Genomic DNA, 26,814 nt, shown 5'->3' with positions numbered 1-26,814 from the left:
CAAAGCGCAGAACGTCAGCCTAACCTTTAACTCCTAAAGTTAGTGCTTCTGTATGGTTAAACATAGAAAACAGTACCTTGCTGTAATAAAAGTTCATGCAAAGAGAGCAAACAAATAGTCTGTCGTTAATTCCATGTGAAACATTTGCATCTGGACACAGGGCTGGCTCTGTCCCTTGCTACAATACTATCAATAAACCAATATCAATTTATCTCCCACAAATTCATAATGTATATAATTCCTGGTAACCGTTTTTAAACTCTGCACAACCTTCAACATGAAATACTTTATTAATTATTTATAATAAATCAACGGGCATCCAAGTGACCCAACCATGCAAATGTTGGCCACAGTCATCCATGGCTGGGAGTCCAAAAGAGGCTCAACTGGCCTCCCTCTGCCACATTATTTATCAGCATGCTAACATGTGTAAGCTGGTGGATCAGAACTGACAGTTAGCGATCTCCTCCAAGTGCGTTCAGCTGTCCAATGAAACGATTTGAAAAGATGGCTGGCTTCAAGTATCTTGAAGGAAGCATATGCTGACATTCACTCTGCCACCACTGGTAGCATCATGTGATGGAGGAATCCTAAGCGATGGGTGGGAAATAGAAATGACTAAATTGCTCATCTCAAAGGTCAAAATGAAATCAATATCTGTATTAGATACTGTAGTATAGATCACTGCCTGGTCCACCAGTACCTACCCCAATGTACTGTGGGACAGAGTGCTTAGACTGTGCTTTGAACCCCAAATAAGGAAGCATATCCTTTGCATAAGTGAAATATTATCTTCATTTACTTCTTTAATTCGTCTCATACCGTTTTGCCTCCTGTTGTATTTTAAAAGGTGTATGGGTGAGATAGTGTGTGTGGGCAGGAGCAGAAGGGTCCTTTTCTAGGTAGACAGATAGCCCTCATAGATTCACAGTGTGCGGTGAATGCGTAATCTCATAGCTAAAATAGCCTCGAGCGTGGACAATGACGTGAGAAAGTGAAATGTAAATGTGTGTGGTGGGTGGAGACTATTCAGTAGCAGAAAAGACATTTCCTACTCATCACTTCTTTAATCCTACTGGGTTTTTTTCGTGTGCTAAAATAAATTTTCTCTTTCCCCAGGCATCCACCAATGGCCCATAGCCAGTTTAACCAAAGACAGCGGCAGCTAATGCTCTCCTGCATCCGTCTCCTACAGTCCTTGACTGTGCTAATATGGCTAGCCCGAGCAAGCTCAACCAGCCATCTGCTTTTCTTCTCTGATTTTTCTGTTTTCACAAACATGCAGTTTACTGGCTAGGTATAAATGTGCATGTTCAGGAGGAAATGAATGCATGTTTAGAGGATGAAGTCATTTCAATGACTTAATTGTGATAATCTGTTTACTACCATTCTTATCCGTCACATTCATTTTTATACAGTTTCAGTTTAGTGTATAAAACCACAGCAAAGCGTGGGGATTGCAAAGAGTGTCATAATTCAGAATGGCACAGAGTTCTCCCAGCAACCAAAGAGGTACTTAACATCACAAGTGGATAGTGACTAATACACACTCTGATTTTACATGATGCATAAAAGGTATTTTGATCACAGCCAAGTGTTAAAAATTCATGCATCAAATCTTTGGAAAAAGAAAACACTTGTTTTTTGCAGTGTCCACAGGCCCGCAGGCTCGGGCCAGATAGCCCACATACAGTGGTAGGGTCAAAGACGTCAGCACTTCACTGGCAAGTATTAAAAAAACAACAACATTGCAACCACCACCACAGTCTGGGAGTATACGCCTTCCCTCCATCCTCTGCCTCATCTGTTTCTCGCTTTAAAAATAGTTCCTCAATTAATAGCCTCTTTTCCAGCTGTCTGCCACACCACATGAGCAGCACCCATCGCTGGACTCACTCACATCTCACTTAATGCTAACCCAATAATTATGCCATTTACATTGCTAAGTTAGGGAATGCCTTTCATTTTTCAAGGTCAAAACCTATGTGCATGGTGGTCCCTAGGGATGGCTGATATAATTGGTTTTCTTTTTAGTCCACTACAAAGCAGTATAAAAGCTAGCATCTTGATACAACTACTGATACACACACACATTCATATATTTATATATATGATATAATTTAATATAATATAATAATTTATTATTATATTTATATATATATATTATTGTTTTTTGATTTGTATATTCCCTATATATACAGTATAGACAGGGGAATTAACCTAAATCTAGCCAGCATATCTAAAATATCATTGTTATGTTCTGGCTCCACAGACATCTTGGGATTCTGTTCTGTGGAGCAGGGAAGGAAAGTGGAACATTTCTGGCCCATGGATCAGCAGTATGTTTGGAGGAAGGACAATGAAGCATTAGATGAAAAGAAAACCCTGTCTACAGTGAAGAATGGTGGTGGCTTGGGATGCTCTGGGGCTGCTTTGCTTCCTCTGGCACAGGAAACCTGCAGCATGTGCAGGGCAAGATGGATTCCATCAGATATCATGGAATCTTAGAAGAAAACGTCATGCCTTGTGTGAGGAAGCGAAAGCTTGGGCATCATTGGACCTTTCAACGTGACAGTTATCCCAAGCATACCTCAAGTCCACCAAGACTTGGTTTCAAAAGAAGTCATGGAAGACTGGGGAGTGGCCATCACAGTCACGCATCTTGAATTCCAATGAAATCGGTTCGGATATGAAGAAGGGAGTCACAGCATGTAAACCCAAGACTATTAGTGAACTGGAGGCCATTTCCCCTGAGAAAGATTTCTCAGGGACATGCTACCAGAAGCTGGCTATGCATCACATTACCAGCTGGTCAATACAGCAAAAGGGTGCTCTACTAAGTACTAAAGACACTTGCCATGAAGGAGTTGAATAATTCTATCAAGAATTAGTGTGTACTAGGAATTTAGTGTTAAATATGGAGAGACCGCTGGTTATATTAGTTGCATTGAGCTACAGTGGGGAAAAAAAGTATTTAGTCAGTCACCAATTGTGCAAGTTCTCACACTTAAAAAGATGAGATCTGTAATTGACATCATAGGTAGACCTCAACTATGAGAGACAAAATAAGAAAAATCACATTGTCTGATTTTTTAAGAATTTATTGGCAAATAATGGTGGAAAATAAGTATTTGGTCACCGTGGGCAAATACCGTGGGGTCAAAATGATCACAAGAACGGTGAGCAAAAATCCCAGAACCACACGGGGGGACCTAGTGAATGACCTGCAGAAAGCTGGGACCAACGTTACAACGGCTACCGTCAGTAACACTCTACGCCGCCAGGGACTCAGATCTTGCAGTGCCAGACGTGTTCCCCTGCTTAAGCCAGTACATATCCGGGCGCATCTGAAGTTTGCTAGAGAGCATTTGGATGTTCCGGAAGAGTTTTGGGAGAATGTCTTATGGTCAGATGAAACCAAAGTAGAACTGTTTGGTACAAACACAACTCGTTGTGTTTGGAGGAGAGTGAATGCTGAGTTGCATCCAAAGAACACCATACCAACTGTGAAGCATGGGGGTGGCAACATCATGCTTTGGGGCTGTTTCTCTGCAAAGGGACTAGGACGACTGGTCCGTGTACATGAAAGAATGAATGGGGCCATGTATTGTGAGATTTTGAGTGCAAACCTCCTTCCATCAGCAAGGGCATTGAAGTTGAAATGTGGCTGGGTCTCACACTGCCAGCGCAACAAAGGAGTGGCTTCGTAAGAAGCATTTCAAGGTCCTGGAGTGGCCTAGTCAGTCTCCAAATCTCAACCCCATAGAAAACCTTTGGAGGGAGTTGAAAGTCCGTGTTGCCCGCCGACAGCCCTAAAACAGTACTGCTCTAGAGGAGATCTGCATGGAGGAATGGGCCAACGTACCAGCAACAGTGTGTGCCAGCCTTGTGAAGACTTACAGAAAATGTTTGACCTCTGTCATTGCCAACAAATGATATATAACAAAGTATTGAGATGAACTTTTGTTATTGACCAAATACTTATTTTCCACCATTATTTGCAAATAAATTCTTTAAAAATCAGACAATGTGATTTTCTGAATTAATTTTTTCTCATTTTGTCTCTCATAGTTGAGGTCTACCTATGATGTCAATTACAGGCCTCTCTAATTTTTTTAAGTGGCAGAACTTGCACAATTGGTGACTGACTAAATACTTTTTTCCTCCACTGTATTTGAATAGTTCTTGTTTAACCATGTACTGTTCACTCCTTAGTCCATACAGCCCATATATTAGGAATGTAAGCTACAGCAGTTTCGCTCCATCCGTTCACCATGAAGTTATAAATGTCTGAGCTTGGACGGCTTTTTTTATAAGGCACTGTACAGGACAGGCAATCACAAAAGAGATCATTTACATATATTGCTTTTAAAGACAGTAGCAATCAGCCTGTTTAATTTTAAGAGATAAAGTGAAGCAGCAAAACAGTCATGTAAGAATCACAAATGGACCTCATAAAATGAGGACAAATGTAGAATATGGGCCCTTTTCATTCTGTTACTGGTTGAAGGAAACATTTGAAATTGATATTTTTAATGTAAGAATTGATTTTTGAAGACAAATGTCAGGATTGGAAGTATTGATTTCTCAGTCCATTCGTCACTAGTGATCAATTCTCTCTTGATCACAGTCTGCTGTGAAAGTGCACTCTGAAAATGAAAGGTGCTACAAAGGGTTCTAAACCGTTGGTTCCATACACAACTATCCACCACCAAGCATTTCTGCCTAAAACTCATTTACACAATTTTCACAAAGATCCTGATATTCACCAAAGTTTTATTTTTCAGGATTTATTTAATTTACAAGGACAATGTGAGCCCTCGTTATAAGAGCAGCGCTGTGTATGTGTTTTAAAACACAGTCTTAGTGGACACTGTTTATATCACCCTTGTCCATTATTAGTTATACTGGCTATGGTTGGCAGGTCTTTTAGAGTTGTTGAACCTCACTCCCCTCTCTTAACCATCTTCAAAGCCCAGATAAAAAAGTATTTTTTGCTTGTACCACAAATTGTAAAGCATCCTTGGGTATGTGAAAGGCGCTATATAATTTTAACATATTATTATCATAATTTATTCATAAATCTATTTGTTAGAACTTTTCTTAAGAACACATTTAAGACCATTTTAGGAAGATGATGAGGCCCTTTGTATGGAGGAATGTAAAAGATCTTTACACTGACTTCTTAATAGCATTAAAAAGATTTATGTGTACAAACTTGGTTCCTTATGGAACCAGAAGTAGTTATTCTTTGATATCGCTCAAATAACCATCTGTAGCACCTTTATGTTTAAGAGTATACTGCTTGCATGTCTTCACTGCAGGCCCACATATGGCTACAATTACAATAAAAACATCAAAAGAAGCAAGGCTTCAGTCCACCTGTTGCCAGCGGTCAATTCACTTGAGTTTATATAGAAGGCCTTGTGCCTGCAGTTTCTGTAGTTTTTAAGAGAGGGGGAAGGGAGGGAAAGAGAGAGGCCTTCCTCCTTTCTAAGTAGCTTATGAAGGTCTATCACTTTCTCCACCTGTTCAATGCAAATCTGTGAGGAGATGTAATTGCATCATACCGAGCAGGAGAGCCAGAATCTAATTTCAGCTTTGAGGGTTATTCATTTCCTTGCACAAGCACACTAAAAGAGATGTAATTACTCTCCCAAACCTGCATGCATGCATCTGCATATGCGTAATGGGCTAGAGGTGGTCATATCCTGCTGATCTAATCTGCAGGATAGCTTCATACAAATCAAAGCCAGGAGAGGGAGCAAACTCTTCTTCAACATTATACCAGCCTGGCCTGAATGTATTTACAGCACAGAGGGCCAAGTTTTGACAGACACTTTAATAACCACTCATCTACTTTAATGGAAGAGACACTGACCTTATGTACAAGAAGAGTAGGAGGGTAGGAGGCCCGTCAAATGAGAGCCTTGACATGTGTGCACACTCACAACCTTATTTAATACCAAAGAGCTCTGATCATGCAAATCAACAAGAATAAGATACATACCTAGAGTAGTGAATGCTGGGCCACTTTAAACCCATCTTCAGGTTTGATTTAGGCCTTTCCCCTCCTGCCCATCAGAGTGCCATCTGAAGTAACGCATAAAGTAATGCACAGTGTACGTGTACAGTATATGAAAGGTGCCAAGTTGAACAATGTTTGCATGCCTGGCTTTGTATCCGTCCAGGTTAATAATTGACAGTGACTTAACACTGCCCTCTGGTGGGAAAGTGTCCATTTGCAACCACACTGGACAACAGCTTGTGTGTCTCATGAACTTAATTGGAGTACAGTGTAGTGAGTTCAGAAAGTTCTTGTTATGTCATTAAATGCAACTACAGATTTTTATCTTATATGTTTTTGTTTCCTTGTGGTCCACATAGTACATTGTGCCTTTAAAGCAACACTATGTAGCATTTGTACCTTCAAATAGCAGCTTTAAAATCATTCTGATGCTTCACTGGCTTGAAATAAGGAGAACAGTGTCTCTATTGTTGAATAACTATATCATTTAAACTTACAGAAGTTATAGAGTGTATATAGCCCCTCCTACTCTGGGGCTGAAAGCACAAATTACACCTAGTGACGGTGAGCCCAGGATCAAAAACCACCATACCAGTTCTTACATAATGTTGACTGGCAGTCAGGGCTGAAACAACCCTGAAGACTAAATTGGTGGGGTGATCTGCTGTAGATTGAATATGTAGATAATATGTAAACATGTTTTCCCATTCTGTTCCCATGTGTGAAGATACTGGACGTCATAAAACTTTAATAATGTTAACATACCATACTTAAAATTTGAATATGGGCCCTTTAAATGCTTAAACTCATTGTAGGCCCATCATTTAATTCATGGAGAATTTGCCTTGTGGTAAACTGCATGTGCATTGGTGACAGACCCCTATGGTGTCAAGGATGGAATGGAGAGGCGTTCATGTGGCATAGACATCCAGGGGCGTTGTATGGGGGAAATGTTAGTTAGTTAAAAAAGGGTCTGTGACTGACAGGGGCCCTAAAAATGTGTTATTTGAGTATTTTGGCACACTTATCTTTTTATGGGGCCAAAAATTGCTGTAGACAGCTGAGGATCTAGTGTTGTTCTATTGTACTAATGCATAGTAAACAAAAGCCTTGAGGACAGTACTGTTCCAGCTTTGTCAGTGGCCAACCTTAGTTTAGTGAATTGTCAGTCAAAACCTTGATTAAGTATAGGTTCTTCATTTTTAAGGGATATATCTAAAGAGATTACATGGGAGAGGAGAATGTCAACAGAAAATATGTGAAAAAACCCTAATGTTTTCCAGAAATTATTAAAAGATGCAGAACACAACCTTGCAACCTTGCTAGATTTGTCAGACTCCAAAAACTTCCCCAAATAAATAGCAAATAAACTGCTTCAGATCTGAGAAAATTCACAGGTGTTTGTCCATCCTTCTACTTTTGGAAGACAACTCAACATCCAAGGGCATGAAGCTGATCAAGAAGCACTTACTGAGAAAAGCAAACAGGCAAAAAAGCACATTTGCAAATCAAGATACTGACATCATGGAATGTGTTTGGGAAGCAGAAAATTAACCCTATTCTAAGGCTGCCTTGAACTGCCCTGCAGAAAAACTGGAAGTGAGACTCCTGAAAAGACTAAAAGCTGTGGTGACGATAAAGTGTGGACACAAAACACTGAATTTAAAAGCTGAGGCTTTTGTGTTCTTTTCTGTTAAATATATTTCTTCCATTATTCTGGAGCTAAATAATTAATAGCTTGAACTTGTGGCTATTTTAACTGGAAATTAAACAAATGAATGGCAGTGTCTGATTTTGCAGAGTATAGAGTATCAGTATGTATCGAAGTGAAAATGGAAATGGTGGGAAATCAATATAGAAGGGTGAGGGGCAGTACACACAAGCAGGCAGAGATTCATTTGAAAGGCCAGTTAGAGGAACACAAGGTCACAGCCATTAGACTCCTGACCAACACATCTAGTGGCGAGGCAGTGTGGCAAAGAAAATACCCTGCTTGTAATTTTTGGTTAGTAAAATGTTGTTTGAACATAATGTATTTTTGTTCTCATTAGGTTCATTCTGTCACATTTTCTGGACGTTCTGGAATCTTTATTTAACTTTTTTTATTGCAAGAATGTTTATTTGTTTATTCTCACAACTGAATACAGGCCTGTGTGATGTAGTGATGTAAGGGCATCAGTTGTATCAGTGTTTTTACTTTTTAGTACTGGAAAAGTTACTTCAGCCTGGGAACGTTGTGTGAGAAAATTTCTAATAAAGTGAAACCACGCATCTTCAGAACGTCTTTGTTGAAATGTTGTTGAATGTTCCTACAATGTTCTCTATAAGCTGGGTAAATAAAATGAGGGTCAGAGTTGATTGGCAGTTGCCAGTATGTACACCCCCAAAAGGGAGACTGCTTAGGGGAGCTTTTGCTTCCAGAGAAGATCATTTGCCATTACTTTAAGAAGCCAAGACATGTAAGACATGCTGCCTCACTCTTCAGAAAAGAAAGTGTTTAAATGGCAACTGTAGCCATGCTGTGCCTCTTGAAATGTCAGAGTCAATGAATGTTTCAGCCCTAGCAAATGCCCTTCCAGAATGACCGGTCGCAGTTAATTCCTCTGTGAATAAAGGTTTTCAATCATGAGAGTGTGTGGAGTTACTGACCGAGAGCTAGAGGTCACCATGGCAGAGTTGAGGTGTACGGATTTTTTTTTTTTTTTTTTTCAGATTTGCGCAAACATTTTGACACCCTTCCAATTGCGATGGTCACAAATTGTTGCTTTCATACCATAACATATTCTCTGTCTCATTTAACCTTGTGCCGACACTGATCAACCATGGGCTCCTCTAAGCAGCTGGCTGAGGATCTAAAAAAGAAACTCATTGATGTCTTTAACATCAAAGCACTCCTGGCATGTGATTTTCACTGTCTGAAAGGTCAATAAAAAAAGAAATGCTGATTAAGGGGGAACTGCGGAAGTCAAGGAGGACCTAGTAGACCAAAAAAATAAATAAAAACCCATAAAAAAGATCTGTCCAGATGCTGGCCAGAAAAGCAAAGACAAAAAAACATTTCACAGCAAAGAACCTGCAGAAAAGTTTAGCTGATACACAAGTGGTGGTGCACAGTTCCACTGTTTACACAAACATGATCTGCATGGAAGAGTAATCAGAAAGAAACCTTACATGTGACCAAAATAACATTTACATAAGCCAGAGGCACTTCGGAAATGTTCAACAAAAGCTGTCGGACTGATGCAGTAAAAATGAACCTTTAAGCCACAGTAAACAAAGGTATGTTTAGAGCATGATGGAGTTCCATTTGGCCTTTGCCAACCGTTAAGCATAGTGGTGAATCTATTAGGGTTGTGAGGCAGCCAGTGGCACAGGAAACACTGCACAGGTAGATAGAAGAATGGATTCCAGACTTCTTTTTTAGGTTCATCAAATATAAGGTAATTGTGCATTAACATTATATATATAAACTTTTGATACGTTGTACATGTATAATTAGTTTGTGGCAGATATTGTTTACTTTTCTGCAACAAAATGTGTCATTTGACCAGGGACATATGCACCTGTAGGCTTAGGAAGTAACTGATTTAGGGCTAAACAAAGAGGTTAAGTAAAGACACACAAATGAATTAGTTACATATTAAAAATATGCAAACATGCTGCACAACTATGAAAGCTTGGAGGCAAAATTGACAGCAGTAATAGAGAAGATGCAAGTGGCTGATTTTCTATTAATCTAAATGTCTTAGATGAATCTGAGTCGTATTCCTCCCACTCGGCTTACTTGTGTCTTACTATGTCTGCGACAGCTCTGATAAACAGTTTTGTCAGCACGGCTATGCTTTGCGCTTTCAGTTTCCAGTCAATCACTTTTTATCTAACCCTAACGTCAAACCTGCTTCCCTTGAAAGATGAATCAGAGTCAAAGCAGGCCATGCTTGTTTTAAAGTACAATGAATTGATCTATGTATGCTTTTACACTTTTCTGACCACTGCTATTGTCCAGTGTTTGTCTAAAATATGTTATGATCAGCAGTCTGCCCTGTAATAGCTTTATTCTGTGTGTAGTTGACATATACATTTCAGCATTTTTTCACTGTTTTTCCAAAATCAAGGGAATTAAAAAGAGTTTATCCTGCTTTTATTGGAGTAACTGTCTCTATTGTCCAGGGCGGGCTTTCTACTAGAGCATTAATGAGGTCAGGATTTTGAATGATCACCACCATCATCATCTCACTCCCAACTCATCGCAAAAGTAGTGGATGGAGCGCCATCATTCCAGAGAACGCAGTTCCACCTCTCCTCAGCTCAATGCTGGCGGCTTTATACCCTTCCAGCCCATACCTGACATTAGACATGGTGCCAATAGGTTCATGTTTATCTGCTATTCTATTGGCAGTGCTTCTATACAGAGACTAGACAAGCTGTGTGTGTGCATTTGCACACTTATATTATATTCAAAGTATTGATGTGAGTTGAATAGACCCAGGTTAATCACTTGTTACTACTTGTTGCTAAGTTGTTATTATTATTTTATATTTATTCATAAAAATGATCATTAATAATTAAAAATACAATTAATTTTAATACTGTTGATTATTGAGACATTGTTTTTACAGTAGTAATAGATGTAAAAATTGAAACAGTGTCAGCTAACAATATACAGTGCCATACAATGGTCTGGGCACCCCAGCTTAAGATTTCTGTTACTGTGAATAGTTAAAATGAGTAGAATGCAAAGGAAAATTCAGCATTTGTGACTCATAATTCATTATACTGCTACACGGTTCTCTTTTCCAGATGAAAAATGTTTCTGCCACTTTTGAGAGGATAATGAACAAGGCCCCTGCTGGAGTCAGTAATGTAGGTTCTTACGTCAGTAGCACGGTGATTCAAAGGAGGGCATGGAGCATTCTGAAGTTGTTTGTATTGGTGCAGCAAGCATGGTCAGCAGTCAGCTTTTCAAAATGCTGGAAAAGGTCGAGTTACTCATTAAAGATAACAGCAGATCTCTGATCTCTATGTGCTATTCATGACAAAAGGTACGTCAAAATACACCTGCAATAACCCCCACAAAAAACATGGAAAACATGGAAAAACAGGAAAGTAATCATGTTGGTAAGATTACGTAGGCGGTCATTAGTTGTTAATTAGACCAGTTCGGTTTAGTGTCACAATCTATTTTGAATGGATGCAAATTGTAAAGCATTCTGGTGACATTAATGGAGGTGAGCTTTTGAGAACAGGAATTTTTAATCAAAAAATAACTGAGGAGACATTTGTCATGCAAAATCTCATATATATTTTCTAATTCCAGCAGTGATCACTGTGCAGCATTAGACAGTAACAGTAACTCCAGCATTTATACATTTAAAAATGACAAACAAGCAAACAAAATTAAACAAAAATAAAACAATTAGTGACTAACATAAACCTGACTTTTAGGACCACATACATTTCGATTCCTGAACTTTCTTTTCTCATTATGAGTATACTTTACAATCTTGAAGGAAATGCAGATAACATTTTTTTTACACATTTAAAGACCTTACGGGTAGTGCAGACATTCTGAGTGTAAAATATGACTTTGTAATAAAAGTCAAAAAACATTACTTCGATCGAGTAACATTAATACTGTACCTGCTGACCACAAAACATCTACAACCAATCAAATGCTGATCTTAAATACTTAAAATGTTTCAAAGGTACCATGAAACGAGAAAAAGGGTGTGTTTATCCTTGTAGTTCGGTTCCCTTGGTCAGTACCAAGCAAGGAAATCATACATTGTTATAGTCTTTTAGGTTTGCTTTGCATACTGACTTAATTGTAAGCGCACCAAAATTGGGAAAAAAGGGGACGTATGATACATGTATGACAGAAGGCTGCAAGCAAAAGTCTGCACAAGGCAGTTGTGTCTGCAGATCCTGCATGAGAAAGGCAGCGTTCACACTTACTCTAACAAACCGCACCAGGGTTCGTTTTAATGAAACCAAAGCTGACAAGTATAAACACCCTAAATGATCCATTTGTAAAGAACCAATTCAGTCCACATAAACAGACCTTGCAATTTAAAAAGATCCAGTATACACATTGTTTTATTTCAGGCTAGTATATACATAAGGGTACACCTTCAACTTCCAGTCACCGGCAACTTTATGAGGTCCACCTATCTTACAGGTTTATATAGGAGTGTGATCAGGTTGGGAGTGACCTGCAACCAAAAATATCCCACCAAGAGCAGCTCTATGGTCAAAAACTGATCAATGATGAAGAGCAAGAGGATGGCTAACAACTGCAAAACTCAGACTCAAATCAAGTGACTTGAGAGTTTGTATTTATATTATTATTATTATTATCATATGAAATAATATGATATACTATGTTAATTTTTAGCAAATTAGCAAAAATGTCATATTTGTTTCCTGTGAAAACAAATGTTAATGTAGAATTGTTTAGACAATAGAAACGTTTAGTCATTTGTAAGAAAATTCTCACAAAATTCTCACTACACAAGATATGACCACTCCTACTCGTACAGTCCACTGTGCTGAACGAATGCACTTCTAATCCAGTGTCCTATTTTCAAGTCTATACTAAAACTGGACTATGCCAGTATTAGCCAGGAGCCAAGAACCTAGTTAGAAAGTGTAGGCTGGCAAAACAGCACTGTACTTTTAGGCCCTCAGACAGTTTTTGTAAAACACTTGCCATCTTTGAGATGAACCAGCCGACAAAATCAAGCACGAAAGCTCCAGCTCCTCTGGAAGGGCTGCAAAGGCTTCTTCAGGGTGAAGAACATCAGCTGGGGTCTTAGCCGTTGAGGCCTCTCTGGAAACACTGCAGTCTCACTCTCAGGTGTAGGAAACCGTCTACGGTAGATGTCAGGATAGGATCTCTGGAACTGAGGCAGGGAGAGATTTAATACTGCAGAACGGCAGAAACCAGAGCAATAACATTGTTGAGAATGCTGTATGCGTTAACATGAACTAACTAACTAAATTAGCAAATATAACAGGGTGTGTTCTGTTATCATGACAAATAGAACAGGGTGTGTTCTCTCTACTCAATCCAATTAAGTTTTGGGTTGCAGAATTCTGTCTTATTTAAAATGTGTATATTACAAACAGTCACAAAACAAATACAAAGGTCCCACCTGTTTTAGCTTCTTCTTTTTGTCCTTTATGGACATTAACTTGTCTTGAATAATGCCTTCCAGTAGTTCCACCATGGCTCCCTGTGAGCCTGTAACCCTCTGCTCCTCAAACTCCTCTCTGCTGATTTGCATACAGTAAGCATGTGCTGGGGACTCCACAGCTGAGTCTGTGTCTGCACCTGCATACTTTATCTGTTAAAGACAGGACAGTGCGAGTGGACTGGTGAACAGGTGCAACAGGTGAGACACACATACAATGCACTATGCAAAATCCACTAGTTTTATACTGTAATGTGCTTTCTTCCTTAACCTCTTACACATACACATCAGGCACCATGCAAAAGCTAGATGTAAAGGAAACACTTGCGTGATCATGCCAGCCCAGCAGGGGGTGCCAACACCTCATGAAGTATAATATCAAATCCTTCAAGATGCTGTGTAATGCCCAAATTTGACCCAAGTTCATTTTCTCACTGTCTGTTGATCCAACAGCAGGCTTCCTAACTCTGATCCTTCATACAGGCTTCGAACACGATTATGCTACCATGGCGAGACACACTGTCTCTCATTTATGAGACGTGTGTGTCTGTGTATCTAACCTGAGCTCGTCGCAGATGGGACAAATGATCCTCCACGGTTTTGTGCAGTACAGCTGGCACCTTCAGGACATTCTCATGGTTGTCGATCATGAAGTTGACCAGTTTGGTGGCCAAAAGGTCATCCAGGTCCACTTCATCTCCAGAACACAAAATGCAGCGGGAGAAGGTCTGGACCATCTGTCAAGAAGGAAGGGGGGAAAAAACCCAACATGATTTAAATTGAGAGGATAAAAAGGTAATAGTTCTAGTCAAATCTGTTGCAAACAATCTGTGAATATATCTCGGATTTCGATAATAAACAGATATTGAGTAAATATTATATAATAATAAACAGAACTACAAAAGTGACATACAAGGGTACGTGTTCCTATGGCATCGTTGAGTGGAGGGAGAGCAGGGTTGTGGCAGGCTTTAGCCATCAGGCGCATTAACAGCTGTAGCTTGCGGCGGTTGGCTGGAGGCAGGAGGAGGGAGCACACCTGCAGCGCTTCAACTGCAATCTGCTGTCTTGGAAGAAGTCCTAGAGGAAGGGAGGGGAGAGATGTGTTTCAAACCAATGTGTTCAACAGAATAAGCTCTTGTAAAGCCCTGTTTTTATGTTCAACACTATGAAGCCATGAACTAATATTTGCTTGTTCTGCACGGACTTCCCAAATACATTACAATAAAGTATTGTTAAATAACTTGTTAGAAACCATGTAAGAACCAAACTCTAATTTATATACAGTAGGTGGATGGCAATTTAATGTAGCTTTAATGTATTTGCAGTATTTGCGTCTATTATAGAAATATGCAGTTGTTCAGTGTCTTGTATGTATCGAGAACATTCACAAAATGCTTAGAAAAGCAAGTTGTGATGTAATATATAAATGTCCGATATGATACGGGGCAGATATTAAGCAAAAATGTATATTTTAAAAATCAGTCCAGTACACTATATACACAAATGCATGTGGACTCCCTGCAGCAGGATTCTCTGCAGCAGATAAACATTAACCTATTGGCACCATGTCTAATGCTGGGTGTGGGCAAGAGGGATATAAAGCCCCGAGCATTGAGCTGTGGAGCACTGAAACTTTGTTCTCTGGTATGATGGTGCCTTATCCAATCATTTTGGAATCGGGATGAGGTAGGCAGTTGGGGATGGGATGGTTTGGTGATCATCCAACATCCTGACCTCACTAACGCTCTTGTGACTGAATGCAATCAAATCCTCAAAGCAGTGCTCCAAAATCTAGTAGAAAGCCTTTCCTGGACAGTAGGGACAGTTTCTCCAATAATAACAGGATTAGAATAACTCTTTTTTTTTATCCCCTTGATTTCAGGAAAAAAAACACAACATTTGAGCAGGTGTCCCAATACTTTTGTCTATATGGTGTATTTATCTATGCACTTTTGGTAACAATGGGCTGCATACATCTCCCCAGGACTTTTGCAGAATTGTTCACAGCTCTCCTATTATAATGATGGATCCCATTGTCCTCATACACTGGACAAATCCCAAATAATAACATTTAGTGAATGTCAGAATCTTTGTAAAAACTGGGCTTTTGTAAGTGGGCTTTAAGAAGAAATTTCTTTTTAAGAGGGGTGCATAGGGCCCAATAAATATTCTTTCTTTTTGCCTCTTACCCAAGATGCTGACAAAGATTTCATACAAGTGAAATGTCAACAGTGGCTCTTTTAATCTCTGAAAGTGTTCAGCAACCGTTCGAAAAACATCTCGCTCAAATCCAGGATACATGGGCTGCTTGCTGTCGTTGCCATTGGGCCCTAAAACAGCATAAGCAGTAGTCCTATTAATTATAAAACAGAGATCACACATGAGTAATGCATGCAAACCTTACATGAAAATTTTCTACTCACAGTTTGCCAGACATTTCATTGCAGATAACACCCAGTGGGGTAAATCCTCTATGAAACACAAGAGAGAGGCCACCATTTATAAACAGAAACATCTATATAAATAACATGAACATGAATACATTTGTACTGAAAGTCAGTTTAATACAAGGTCAATAACTCCCTCACCTGATTTGTTCTTCAGCACCACAATTCCTTGTCTGTTGACACTGAACACATTATGGACAATGTGTTTTGGGCTCATGAGTTTGGAATCCAGAACCCCATCTAAAGACTGGAGCCCCAAAACATTCTGTAAACTAATTAAGAACAGCATTAAATCACAACAACAACAGAGACACATTATGAATGTATTCATAAACACATTTATTGCCATGTTCGGATTTGATACTTACTGGCTTAACGTCATTGACTTCCATATCTGGTCCACATGCTTTGGCGCGATATCTTTTCTCTGAATCAGTTTACATTGCGGCACTTCCCCTATAGCAATACTATGCCTCTTGTTCCATGACTCTGAATTCTACAGAAATTCAAAACATGTCCAACTGGATCAGTACATTTCCCCAGAACATAACATTTAATCTTTATATTAATGGTTTTATACATTTGATATGAGATCCCTCACCAAAATAAGAGGCTTCATGGGAATCTTGTCAGACACTTGCGTTTCACCACATTCATCCCAGCGTGGAATTGGGGGTATAAAGCCTCTCTGAGATACTGGGACACGGCGAGGGAGGGGTTTGAGAGGTGATTGTGGAGGAAACCTAAAGTGACCAAAAACAGTTATATTTCATAATTAACCCTTTAACCCTTTGCACCGCATGCAACAGAAATTTACATACATCTTGTATTTGTGTTTTGAGTAAAATTGTAAGTATGACATGTATAAGGGGTATCAACAATGTTGTGTTCAATATGTTTTATTCTGTTTAAAAACCCTGCTGGGAGCATTAATTATGACATTAAATAAAAGACAAAACATTTTTTTAAAGAGTTGGCTGGCAATTATTTGATGGTTCAGGCTTTAAAAGGTTAAATGCTGAGGGTGTATCTGCTGGTGAACCTGACTTCCACTCCTTACATTACTTTACTGATCCTGGTAAAAGAGAAATTGGAAACTATTCCCAGTCTGGAAGCCGTCTGGGGTGTTAGGTGCCACATAATAGTAATTAGGAGTGATCGTTGCCTATTCCCTCGTGCTCCTGACTACAACATTTCTGCTAAAAGAAACCATTTCATTTTTGGTATTCTTTTTTAAATTGTTTAAAAAAGTCTTAAATAAATATTAATATTTTATATTACTATATAACTCTGTCTATAACTCTGCCTATGAATCATTTATTTTGGCCACAAGACGAACTAGCTTGGTGGCCCATGTGGCCACTGTTCCAATTTGGCTACCGGTCATCCCTTCAAGTCAAGTCAGATTTATTTGTATAGCTCTTTTTACAACTGTTGTCGTCACAAAGCAGCTTTACATAATTAGTAATTAGTAAAAGACAGACACAAAAAAAGAAATTATGTAAGACATGAAGGATCAAAGACCCCCAGTGAGCAAGAAAAACTCCCTCAGAGCTGGAGGAAGAAAAGACTCACAAGGGGGACCCGACCCATCCTTCTCTGGTCAGAACTATTTAAACATTATTGATACAAATTACCAAACTAGATACAACAGATAGTTGATAGTGGTAGTGGTAATAGTTAATCCCTTAAGAACAGTAACTTTGCAGTTATTGAATAATAAGCCTTAGGATATAATAAGTCTGGGGTTTTCCGGGATCAATTTGGAGACTGGCACATTAATGCAGCATTTCCTGCAGTTGGAAAGTACTGAAAATGAGCTCACCACACCTGTACAGACGTCCATTGTCGTCAAAGTCCTCTTTACCAAAGCGCCCTTTAACATCTTCAATAACGTGGTTCTTCAGAAACTTCCTCAGTAACTGGAGAGACTGGTAGCGGGTCACCTCGGGCCCAAAGTTCTGGTTACGCTTCAGCAGCTCATGCAGATAATCCACGGCCTCAGATCCTGTGAAACTGTTATCGTAGCTCCGGAAATGTGCCCAGTGTCTTCTCAGTGGCATTCCTCCACGAAACAGCTTGACTGTCTCATTCCACTGTCGGAAAAAGAAGAGAAATGGTCTGATGGCTAAAGCCACTGTATGGAGAGGGGCTGTTCTTCCACAGAGCGGGATTTTATTTGGGGTTTGCTGATTCTCACACCTCTTAGCTTTAGGTTTCGGCAGTTTTAGACCAAGATTACTCTAAAATAGAGAATTCAGTACTTGATTTATATCTGATCTTCTACTCAAGCTGGTGTTTGGAAGCTACTTGTACTTTTGCTTGGTGTTGCGCTTCTCTCCAGCTGCCCTTTGTAGTTTAAGTACTACAGTACGGTACAGTACAAGAAGCCATCTAGTCTCTAAACCATCTACAGCCAGCACATTCCCTCACAGTACTGGCCTTACAATACGTTTACTACCAATAACATTAATATAAAATACAAATGTAGTGATTGGCTAAGACTTCCGCACATAAACACATAAAACGTAGCTACACAAGTCGTTTCTGGTCAAAAGCGATCTCAAGCCAAACTAATGTAAAGACTAGTGTAACGTGTGATTTGCGCTTAGTTGTTGGTCTTTGTTTTAGTAGCTACATTATAAGCCAGTAATAATAAGGTAAACGTGCACGTGTTTACACCGCTTTCAGTGAAACTGCAGCTACTAATCTCAGCCCAGCGCGTTAATAACAGATAGGAAACTGGTAAATCGGATATAGGAACGAGTTCTTTAAACGTTTATATGGAAATAATATAGCTAGCTATATGGTTAAAGGCTTCTCGCTGAGCGAGAAAGGCAAGTTAGCCATCACCAGCTAACTCCGCTACCTATTTTGAACCGACTCATCTAGCACTAGGTATCGTTAGCCATCTCTACTTGCCGAACTCACCAACTTTGTCGCCCTGTAGGGCCCCGGGCCGATCATATTTCCATCCATTCCTCTGTAGCTCTTAACAGCCTAGTCTTGATACTCCCGCATGGGACATGTCATTGTTTTTTCAGCTTAAACAGGAGAAAAACGTAGATCCAGTCAGTCATATTCCTCAGCTTATCGGTTGGCCATCTACGCTCGCTTGGACTCGTTAGTTTTGAAACTGGGGACTTTCTTTGCCGCAACGCGATTGGACAACAGGGTCACATGATGCAACCGCCACACCAAATATGGTCATTAACCGCTTCCCGGCTGGAAATCCACGGATAATGAAAAAAAATAAAATAATTAAAACCCCAACAGCAACGCATTAACATTAACCATTTATTTTGATTCAATAAAAAAGGCACATATTCTATTTAACAACAGTATAAATAGTACAGAAATACATAACATTTTACAGTACACACAAGAAAAAAAACAAAAACAAAAAACAAACAAAAAAAACAACAACTGGGAATTAGAACCCGAGCCGCCACACAGATCACTGCTACAGTTCTTTGAAGAACAGCAATGTCTCAGTCAGGTTTTTTGTTTTGTTTTTTTAAAAATGAGAAAGGAAAGACATTTAAAGGCACAAAATATTGATACAATGAGAATCCCAGCAATCACAAGCTGTCACTCAAAAGGTAGGACTCAAGCTAAATCAGGTAATCAGTCATGCTCTTCTTGAGGAAAGGGCTTCAGGCCTGTTTACTCAGCCTACAATTTAAAAAAAAAACAAACACCAACCTTCACTGCCCCTTCAGAGACCAATAGCATTAAAAACTTCAAATACCTCTGCTCTCACAACCCACATTTCTCATTTATACCAGCAGCTGGTTCATATTCCAAAACTGGGATTTTAAATAGCTATGTACAAATGACTGGATATTAAAAATAAATATCGTACACCCCATAAACATTTCAGAACCTTAGCTAGTGAAGACCATACATACAACCAGATCATCTCTAGTGGAAAAACAACCAAGTGTGCTAGTCTGGCAAAGTTCATTTAGTGATAAAGTGGCATTCCACAGAAGTTTTAACATAAAACATGGTGGGGTGAAACGTCTGAAATGGGTAATGAAATAAACCAACTTAAAAAAGCTGCAGTCTTCATTTCCGGGCGACCACAGTCATTACTGCATTTTCTTGTGCACCCCGTTCTGATGGCACAGTCCATTCTCCAGGACTTTGGGCAACCTCTTGCCCTTGGTGTAAGCATGGTAGTAAAAGTTAAGGAAGAGAACCAGGAAGATCAGTCCGTACAGGCCGATGACATACAGGAACACAGGGCACTGGTAAGCACAATCCTGCATGAAGAAGATCTGGCTAATGTGACCGGTCACCATCACAAACTGAACCTGAAGAAAGAATTCATTGCCAGCATTAGGGTCTTCATACGTTACTTGCTAAAGCACAAGTACTAGATTTCTTGGTTAACTGTTTGAGGTTCCAGTATTGGAATACTGAGATCACCATTTAGGTATGCATTACATTTTATGACAAGAAATACAGAACAATTCAGTGATACTAATTTAACAGAACTGTAAAATGAGCTCACACCTGCAATGACATATTTATATTACCTTATCTAAAACATGAACATTAAATGTGAGTGGATTGCCAAAGAATGTTAAGCATGTGACTGAGATGATGGATAGCATGGTTGGACCGGGTGTGGCATTTCACCAACAAGCAGAACTAATTTATATGGTTAGCTAGGTCTCAAAACTATGAAATTACCAATTACCAATTGCCATTTACATCCACTGATAATATAGCATTAAACAGAGGCAACACGGAGGAGAGAAGGCCCTGCATAGATTAGTGTCAATTAGCATTACCGGTACCAGTTAGCTCTTTTTTATACTTTCAAATAACATAGAAGTAAATTGTAGAACTACTTTTTTTTTTTATAAACTTAAGATATGCATACAGACTCATGTTTAGTCTGGATTAGCCAAATATTGTGAGCAAAACAAATACTTACCAGCTGAATGGTAGTCATGTATTTCTTCCACCACAGGTACTTCTGATAGGCCGGCCCCATAGCAGAGAGAGCATAGTAGGAGTACATGACGACATGGACACAGCAGTTCAGCAGGGCATGGAAGGTTCCCAAACCACCTGTTAAAAGATGATGTAAAAAGCATGCTCCAATTAGATTACCAGTTACTTGAGAATTTCAATGACTTCTCAAACGTAATCTTCCAGGGAAAGAAACAGCCCACTGGACTTTAAAAATGTACTTTACCTGGAGCGAACTTGACTCCAAACCACCATGTGAAAGGCATGATCGAGTGATGGTAGACATGGAGGAAAGACACCTGGCTGTTCTTTTTCCTCAGGACAAAGAAAATCTGTCAGGATGAGAGACAGACTCATGTTAAGAAAGACCACCACACCCCTATACAATGCAAGAGGAACACTTCAGCAGAAGTACGCTCTAGTAAAACCCTGTACTTACAGTATCCAACATCTCAATGAACTTGGAGAAGTAGTACAGCCAACAAGTCCAGGCCATCTAAAAAGGAAAACATGAAAAAAGGCCAACATAAGTCACCCAGGTCATAAATCAGTACAGTTATCAAAAGCAATTAAACAAGACAGACCAATTCTTACCCGGATAGCCTGAGGAGAGCTGGAGTAGTCCACAACATCACATCTGTATGAGTACCCATTGGCCCAGCCTGACATGAGAAACTGGAAGCAGGAAAAAAAAAAGGCAATTTGGTTTACATCAGCTCAATGGCATACACACCCACACCCAGCCACACCTTCCTGGTCGATGCCTCAAGAGCTCCCGGTCTTACCCCACCCAGCTCATTTTGGTTACAATGGAAAGCAAGCAATTACACCTTCATACATTATTGAAGATTCATTCATGCAGTCAGACTGGGTTACGGTCATGACCACTTAGTTAAAGCCTGGGTGGGAGTTCAGACTTGAAGTACAGAAGTAGCACAACACAGCATGAACGAGACCATCAAATGCCTAGCTATGAAATTCAAGTCTTCGGCATAACTAGTTACAGATGTTTTGAAAAGGGCGACACATCCGACCTCTTCTATCGCAAGATCAACCAGTGTTCGATGTTACGTACCTCATAAATCATGTAGAGCGAAAACACGACTATACTGAAGTTGTAGATGATCATGGGCCGCTTGAGGTCAAAGGGTTTACGGTTCTCCATCATACGAGGACCCAGCGTTTTGACAAAGTAGATGTAAGTCAGGATGATGATTGTTTGAGGGAATGGAGAGGACATAAGGGGCCAGTCCTCCACTCGTGGGTCTATGCAGAGATGAAACAATTAAGCAAAGAAATAAAATAAGAACTTTTTTTGAGTTCCCCCTAGTTCAGCACCACTAAATAAATAAATAAATAAATAAATAAATAAATATACAATAAAACCCACCTGCTTCTTTAAGCCACTCATCATATAGCAAGACAGCACTTGAGGTCAATCTGTCGAAGGCCATTCTGAGGACTCTTCTATCCCAGTACTCTTATTTCCTCCTAGAAGACAGAAAGAGGACACTCAGCTCAGTACACACCCCGAGAAACAGTCCCCTCCAAGAAAATGTTCCTTTAAACTGGTCATTCAACTCAGACCAGTTTCCAAAGGATCCAGTCAACATGCTCTTGACACCTCACCTCAGCTTGAAACCAGAGAGCCTACACAAGCATTTCAAGCTTTTTTTTTTTTTTTTTAGCCACCCAAATCCAAGAAGCCTCTCAGGGCTATTAAAGTAAAGCCTAAAAGCAAGGCCTTTAGCCCCCCCAAGTTAAAGTGCTAACCCTTTCAAAGACTTTCTAAGTAGACATTAGACTGAAAAGATATCAAACATTGGCTAAGCAGTGTGTCACCAACTGACAATACAGCCACACGCAGATTATGAGCTACACCTCGTTTTACACAATGGACTTATCAACCTGCTCGATCAGTCAATACTCCAGAGGACCTGAATGGAGCAAGCGTCCGCTCCCTCCAAGAGCTTCTCTCTAACGAAGGGCGTTATATTAGCCCCCTATCCTGCCACGCTAGCAAACACGAGATGGGAACTGCACGCTAAAGTTCAAACCACACCAGACCTGGATGCCTTGTCCGCCCCTGTGCTGCTGGAGCCCACGCTGCCTCGTTCTCTTGCTGAGCAAGCAGCTGCTGAGGCTACTTATCCACCCCACCTGCACCAGGGCTCCGCCCACAGCCCGAGACAAGGGCGTGGAGCTGTTTCAACCGAAACTCGCTTAGCTTTGAGAAGAAAGACTGTATTAGCTTGTAGTGGAAAAGTGGACTGAAATGTTTTATAATTCAACCTAAATAAAAGTTTAAGCCTGTGTAAATTCTGCTTGACTTTGATTTGTGAGGAGAAAAAGGGGTTCCCAACCGTTTGTGTGCTACAGCATGCTACGTACACTTAAACTGCTAGCTAGCATATTTAGCTAGCTAAGGAATGTTTATGGACACATTCCCGCCTTTTAAAAATAAATAATAATAATAATAAAAAAGGAAGAATCAACCAGAAATGATGTCGAAATAACAAAAAAGCACCTCAAATTAATGAGAGGATCATTAATCTCCAAATAATCACTTTCCACAAAGTGGAGGGAATGAACCATGAACATAGTAGCTATGATGTTTTGCTGCTATGTCCAAAAAAACAGCTAGAAAACTTAGAAAATGAGCAGCACAGATTGATAATATTCATTTAACTGTACTACTTATTGTTTGAATTTATGTTGTGTTCATTTAAACTTACTCAAGGTATCCGTGATCTGAGAGTTAGCTACCTTAGTTATTCACTTTTTTCTGGGAATGTGTTTCTGTGTTTCTGTCTGGTTAAAATTTGACAATACTGTGTAAGCATTTCTATTAGTGGCGTCTTAAAAGAAACATAACTCTCATCAAACTCTTCAAAACAAGCTGTCAGGTTTGTAAGACAGACCTTCAGCAGAGCAGCTTTCAGGAACAAGGACCTCATTATTAAAGGCAAATGCCACAGATTTTTGCATAGTTTAATCTTTGAGGCATCCAGGGTGGTTTCAGGTTCTCTGCAGTGGTGGTGATAGACATAGGCATTTTAGTTGCTTTCTAAAATGACTAGTGAACCCATGTACACATGTGGCCTGAGTTCGTGTGTGTAATGTTGATTTAAAATATGTTTTGGGGCCCTTGCATGCGCTCCTCTGTTATGAACGGGTTGTAGAAAGTCATGTTTTAGGCCAAAACTTTCTCTCAGAAGTATCACAAAGCAGCGTACATGCAACAACGTTGTGTGATGCAGCTTTTAAAGCTATTATGCTCTTGATCTATTACCACCATTACGTTAGAATGCAGAATGATGAATTTCACACCTAACCCCTCTGGATATTTTTGTTTATGTTTGCATAATTGTGTATTGATGAAGTTATTTGAAGAAATCAGTAGAATTGGGTATTAATGCTTAATATTATCTGATAATATAGAATTTATTGAATCAGGCCTTAAATGCAGTATTGTTATCTAGGCAGTTGTGGAGCATTCTAGAGAACATTGATACTGAGGGGTGTGTGTGTGTGTGTGTGTGGGGGGGGGGGGTACTATAATGACTGGAGCCAGAAAGGGTGAGCGAATGTAGGCTTCTGATCCACTGATCCCTAGATTAGGCTGCATTTCCACTGTGAGCCATCTCGACTCAATGGGTTTCAACCCATTTACACCTAAGCTTAAGCTAATAAACGTGTGTCAGGTATTGCTCACATGGCCATTGAGATGTTTCTATTCCCCTTGAAAGCACAGTGCAGTCAACAGTGCAGTAATCAGTAATATAGTCTAAATAATCTAAATGTATACACAATTTAATAGGACATTGGTTGTAGAATGTTTTATTAAGATAAACTTCACCAGATCTCTCTCATTGCAGACTTTTCTGGAAGGATCTGCAAGAGCTGACAGTTAAATGTTTACACGGTTAAATATTTCGTGTGATACTGTGGACAACTGATATAACAAAGTTACATGAAATTAAACTTCTTCGTCTGTAGCTCTCTATTTTCCAGCACAAAGATGACCTTTGGTGGCATTCTTGCCAGCTGAACTCCTCGTGCTGGAATGACGGAGGATCTGCACATGGATACCTGTCTAATGACTAATGCTTCCGCTGTCGTTGTTTTTTTTTTTTTTTAATCAGCAAGATAACAAAGGACATAAGCAACGTCCGATAACATACCAAACACATCCTTAGAGAACTATTCCTTCTATGGCCAGGCTTTGTATAAACAAGTCTGAGTAACTGTAACTGTAAACTGCAGACATACTGTATTCCCCACTGTTCAAAAGTGGAATCACAGGACATGGCAAGCATTTATGTTCTAACGGTAATTTTAACAGTGCAGCTATGAATACCAATGGGTAGGTACGAGCATGCACCTCTTTTTCTGCACTGCCACCGGGCAACCAATGCGCTAGGATTGCTGTGAGGATTTGATTGTGTTTAGCGACAAGAGCATTAGTGAGGTCAGGATGTTGGATGACCACTACTACACCTTATCCCCAACTCCTCAGTCCTATTCTATTGAAAATACGTCTGTGTCAGCAATGGGTGCAACGTAAAGTAGATGAGAGCATTCATTAGAAGGGGTGTCCAGAAACATTTGGACATATAATGTACATTTGCCTGTAATAGTAGCTTATGACGTTCCTTGCAAAACCAAAGCATATCTAAAACTTCTTATGTTAAAATATACAATACACAACTTATAGTATTAAATTGCTAAGAAAATGTAATAATGATTCATTGAATGATAATGATTCACATTTTTTACACTGCTTTTCTTAAATTCATTAATTTTATGGACCATGCCCACTGCAAAAAAAAAAAAAAGAAGAAATATTAGCAAGTAAAATCCTCTTATATCTAACCTAAATATCTAAAATTTCATTTCATTTGTAGATTGTAAGAATATTTTAAGATTAGAGCATTACTAACTTATTTTGTACTTGTTGTGCTTTAATTCTGCCAAATAATCTGCCAATAGAATAAGACACTTTTAGATGAAACACATAAAACATGTAAACATAAATTTTACTGTTTAAAAATTTATTCATTTTAAATATTTGATATTCATACCACATTTAAGAGGATTTTACTTGTTAAGATATCATTCTTTGCAGTGTCGCCACATACATTAAACCACATAAACTATAAGGCGACTGCCCAATGAATGTTAAGAATAATGCAGCACAAACTTGAACCAGTAACACACACACTGTAATTTTGGTGTTATCTGCCAAAGAATTCTCGCAGACTTGTAAAAACCTGGGTGTTGGTGTTCCAGGTACTCAAAGGAACTGGTCCATCCAGCTCTGTAAGGATGGTGCCAGATTCCCTTCACTGTGCACTGTGACGTGTAGCCCCCATACATCTTTGCCTCTGAGGCAATGACAAAGACGAGGTATCTAAGCGGAAGCATGGACTAGAAGATTCCAGAGTGATCTGCTTCATCAAGACTCAAAAAGAAAAAAAGTTATATTACTTGCAACGTGTGTTACGTGTAGTGTATGTACAGTGACTGCAGTTTGTGTTTGCAAGTAAACATGTATGCTAAACAAATTAGCATAAATGTGGAGTAAATGCATATTTAAATGTGTATGTCTTACATTACACATAATGATTCCATGTGTTTGTTGTTTTAATAACATTGACAACTCTTAGCCATGTGTGTTAGCTTAGCCATGTCCAATTCTCGTTTAGTATTTAGTTCCCATTAAACATCTAGTTCATCTAATCAGTTCTGTAAACAAAGTCAGATGAACTGAAAAGATCCATACAGTGGCTGGAGTTCTTCTGTGTTCTTCTACCTGTGATCTTCTAACCAATATACAGTATCAATAACTCTACTGACAAAACAAACCTACTGCCAACCGTATTTATGCTGGTCAGAATCAGAAATTGGTATTTGGTATCTACTTTTATTGTGGAGCTCCGCAAGGAAGGTCAGACTACTGACCTAATAGATTCTGCCTGATCTAGTAGCCATGTGGATCCATTAGCTAGTCAGCTCATTGGGCATATGACAACACGACTACTGACTTTACAGGCTTTGTGTACCTTCTAATGATAGATATTCTTCTTCTTTCTGACACTTACTGCTAGTCAATAGTTATAAACTTTTGTACATTTTCACGGCTGACTTTAACACA

General features: G+C 39.4%; 2 protein-coding genes across 3 annotated transcripts; both read right to left on the bottom strand.

The window, feature by feature from the left end:
• Positions 1–12,716: 12,716 nt before the first annotated feature.
• depdc1b (DEP domain containing 1B) lies at positions 12,717–18,652 on the bottom strand. 2 transcript variants are annotated; one of them, XM_072658918.1, is made up of 11 exons: positions 18,603–18,652; positions 17,502–17,767; positions 16,273–16,414; positions 16,040–16,167; positions 15,813–15,943; positions 15,648–15,695; positions 15,414–15,554; positions 14,135–14,301; positions 13,782–13,958; positions 13,183–13,374; positions 12,717–12,930 (listed from the first exon to the last, which is right to left on the bottom strand). In XM_072658918.1, exons 1-11 carry the CDS (start codon positions 18,648–18,650, stop codon positions 12,766–12,768), a joined length of 1,605 nt encoding a protein of 534 aa, XP_072515019.1. In that variant the 5' UTR covers positions 18,651–18,652; the 3' UTR covers positions 12,717–12,765. The 2 variants fall into 2 exon arrangements, with proteins under 2 accessions (XP_072515019.1, XP_072515020.1); XM_072658919.1 differs by lacking the exon at positions 13,183–13,374.
• Positions 18,653–18,954: 302 nt separating this feature from the next.
• elovl7b (ELOVL fatty acid elongase 7b) lies at positions 18,955–22,798 on the bottom strand. Its single transcript, XM_072658241.1, has 8 exons — positions 22,725–22,798; positions 22,048–22,148; positions 21,733–21,923; positions 21,252–21,332; positions 21,097–21,153; positions 20,884–20,989; positions 20,620–20,756; positions 18,955–19,990 (listed from the first exon to the last, which is right to left on the bottom strand). Exons 2-8 carry the CDS (start codon positions 22,109–22,111, stop codon positions 19,766–19,768), a joined length of 861 nt encoding a protein of 286 aa, XP_072514342.1. The 5' UTR covers positions 22,112–22,148; positions 22,725–22,798; the 3' UTR covers positions 18,955–19,765.
• Between the last annotated feature and the right edge of the window lie 4,016 nt (positions 22,799–26,814).

This window comes from Salminus brasiliensis, chromosome 16 (genome assembly GCF_030463535.1).
Source record: "Salminus brasiliensis chromosome 16, fSalBra1.hap2, whole genome shotgun sequence".
Lineage (NCBI taxonomy): Eukaryota > Metazoa > Chordata > Actinopteri > Characiformes > Bryconidae > Salminus > Salminus brasiliensis.
The sequence above is the reverse complement of the archived record's forward strand: the minus strand, read 5'-3'. Positions and strand labels throughout refer to the sequence as shown.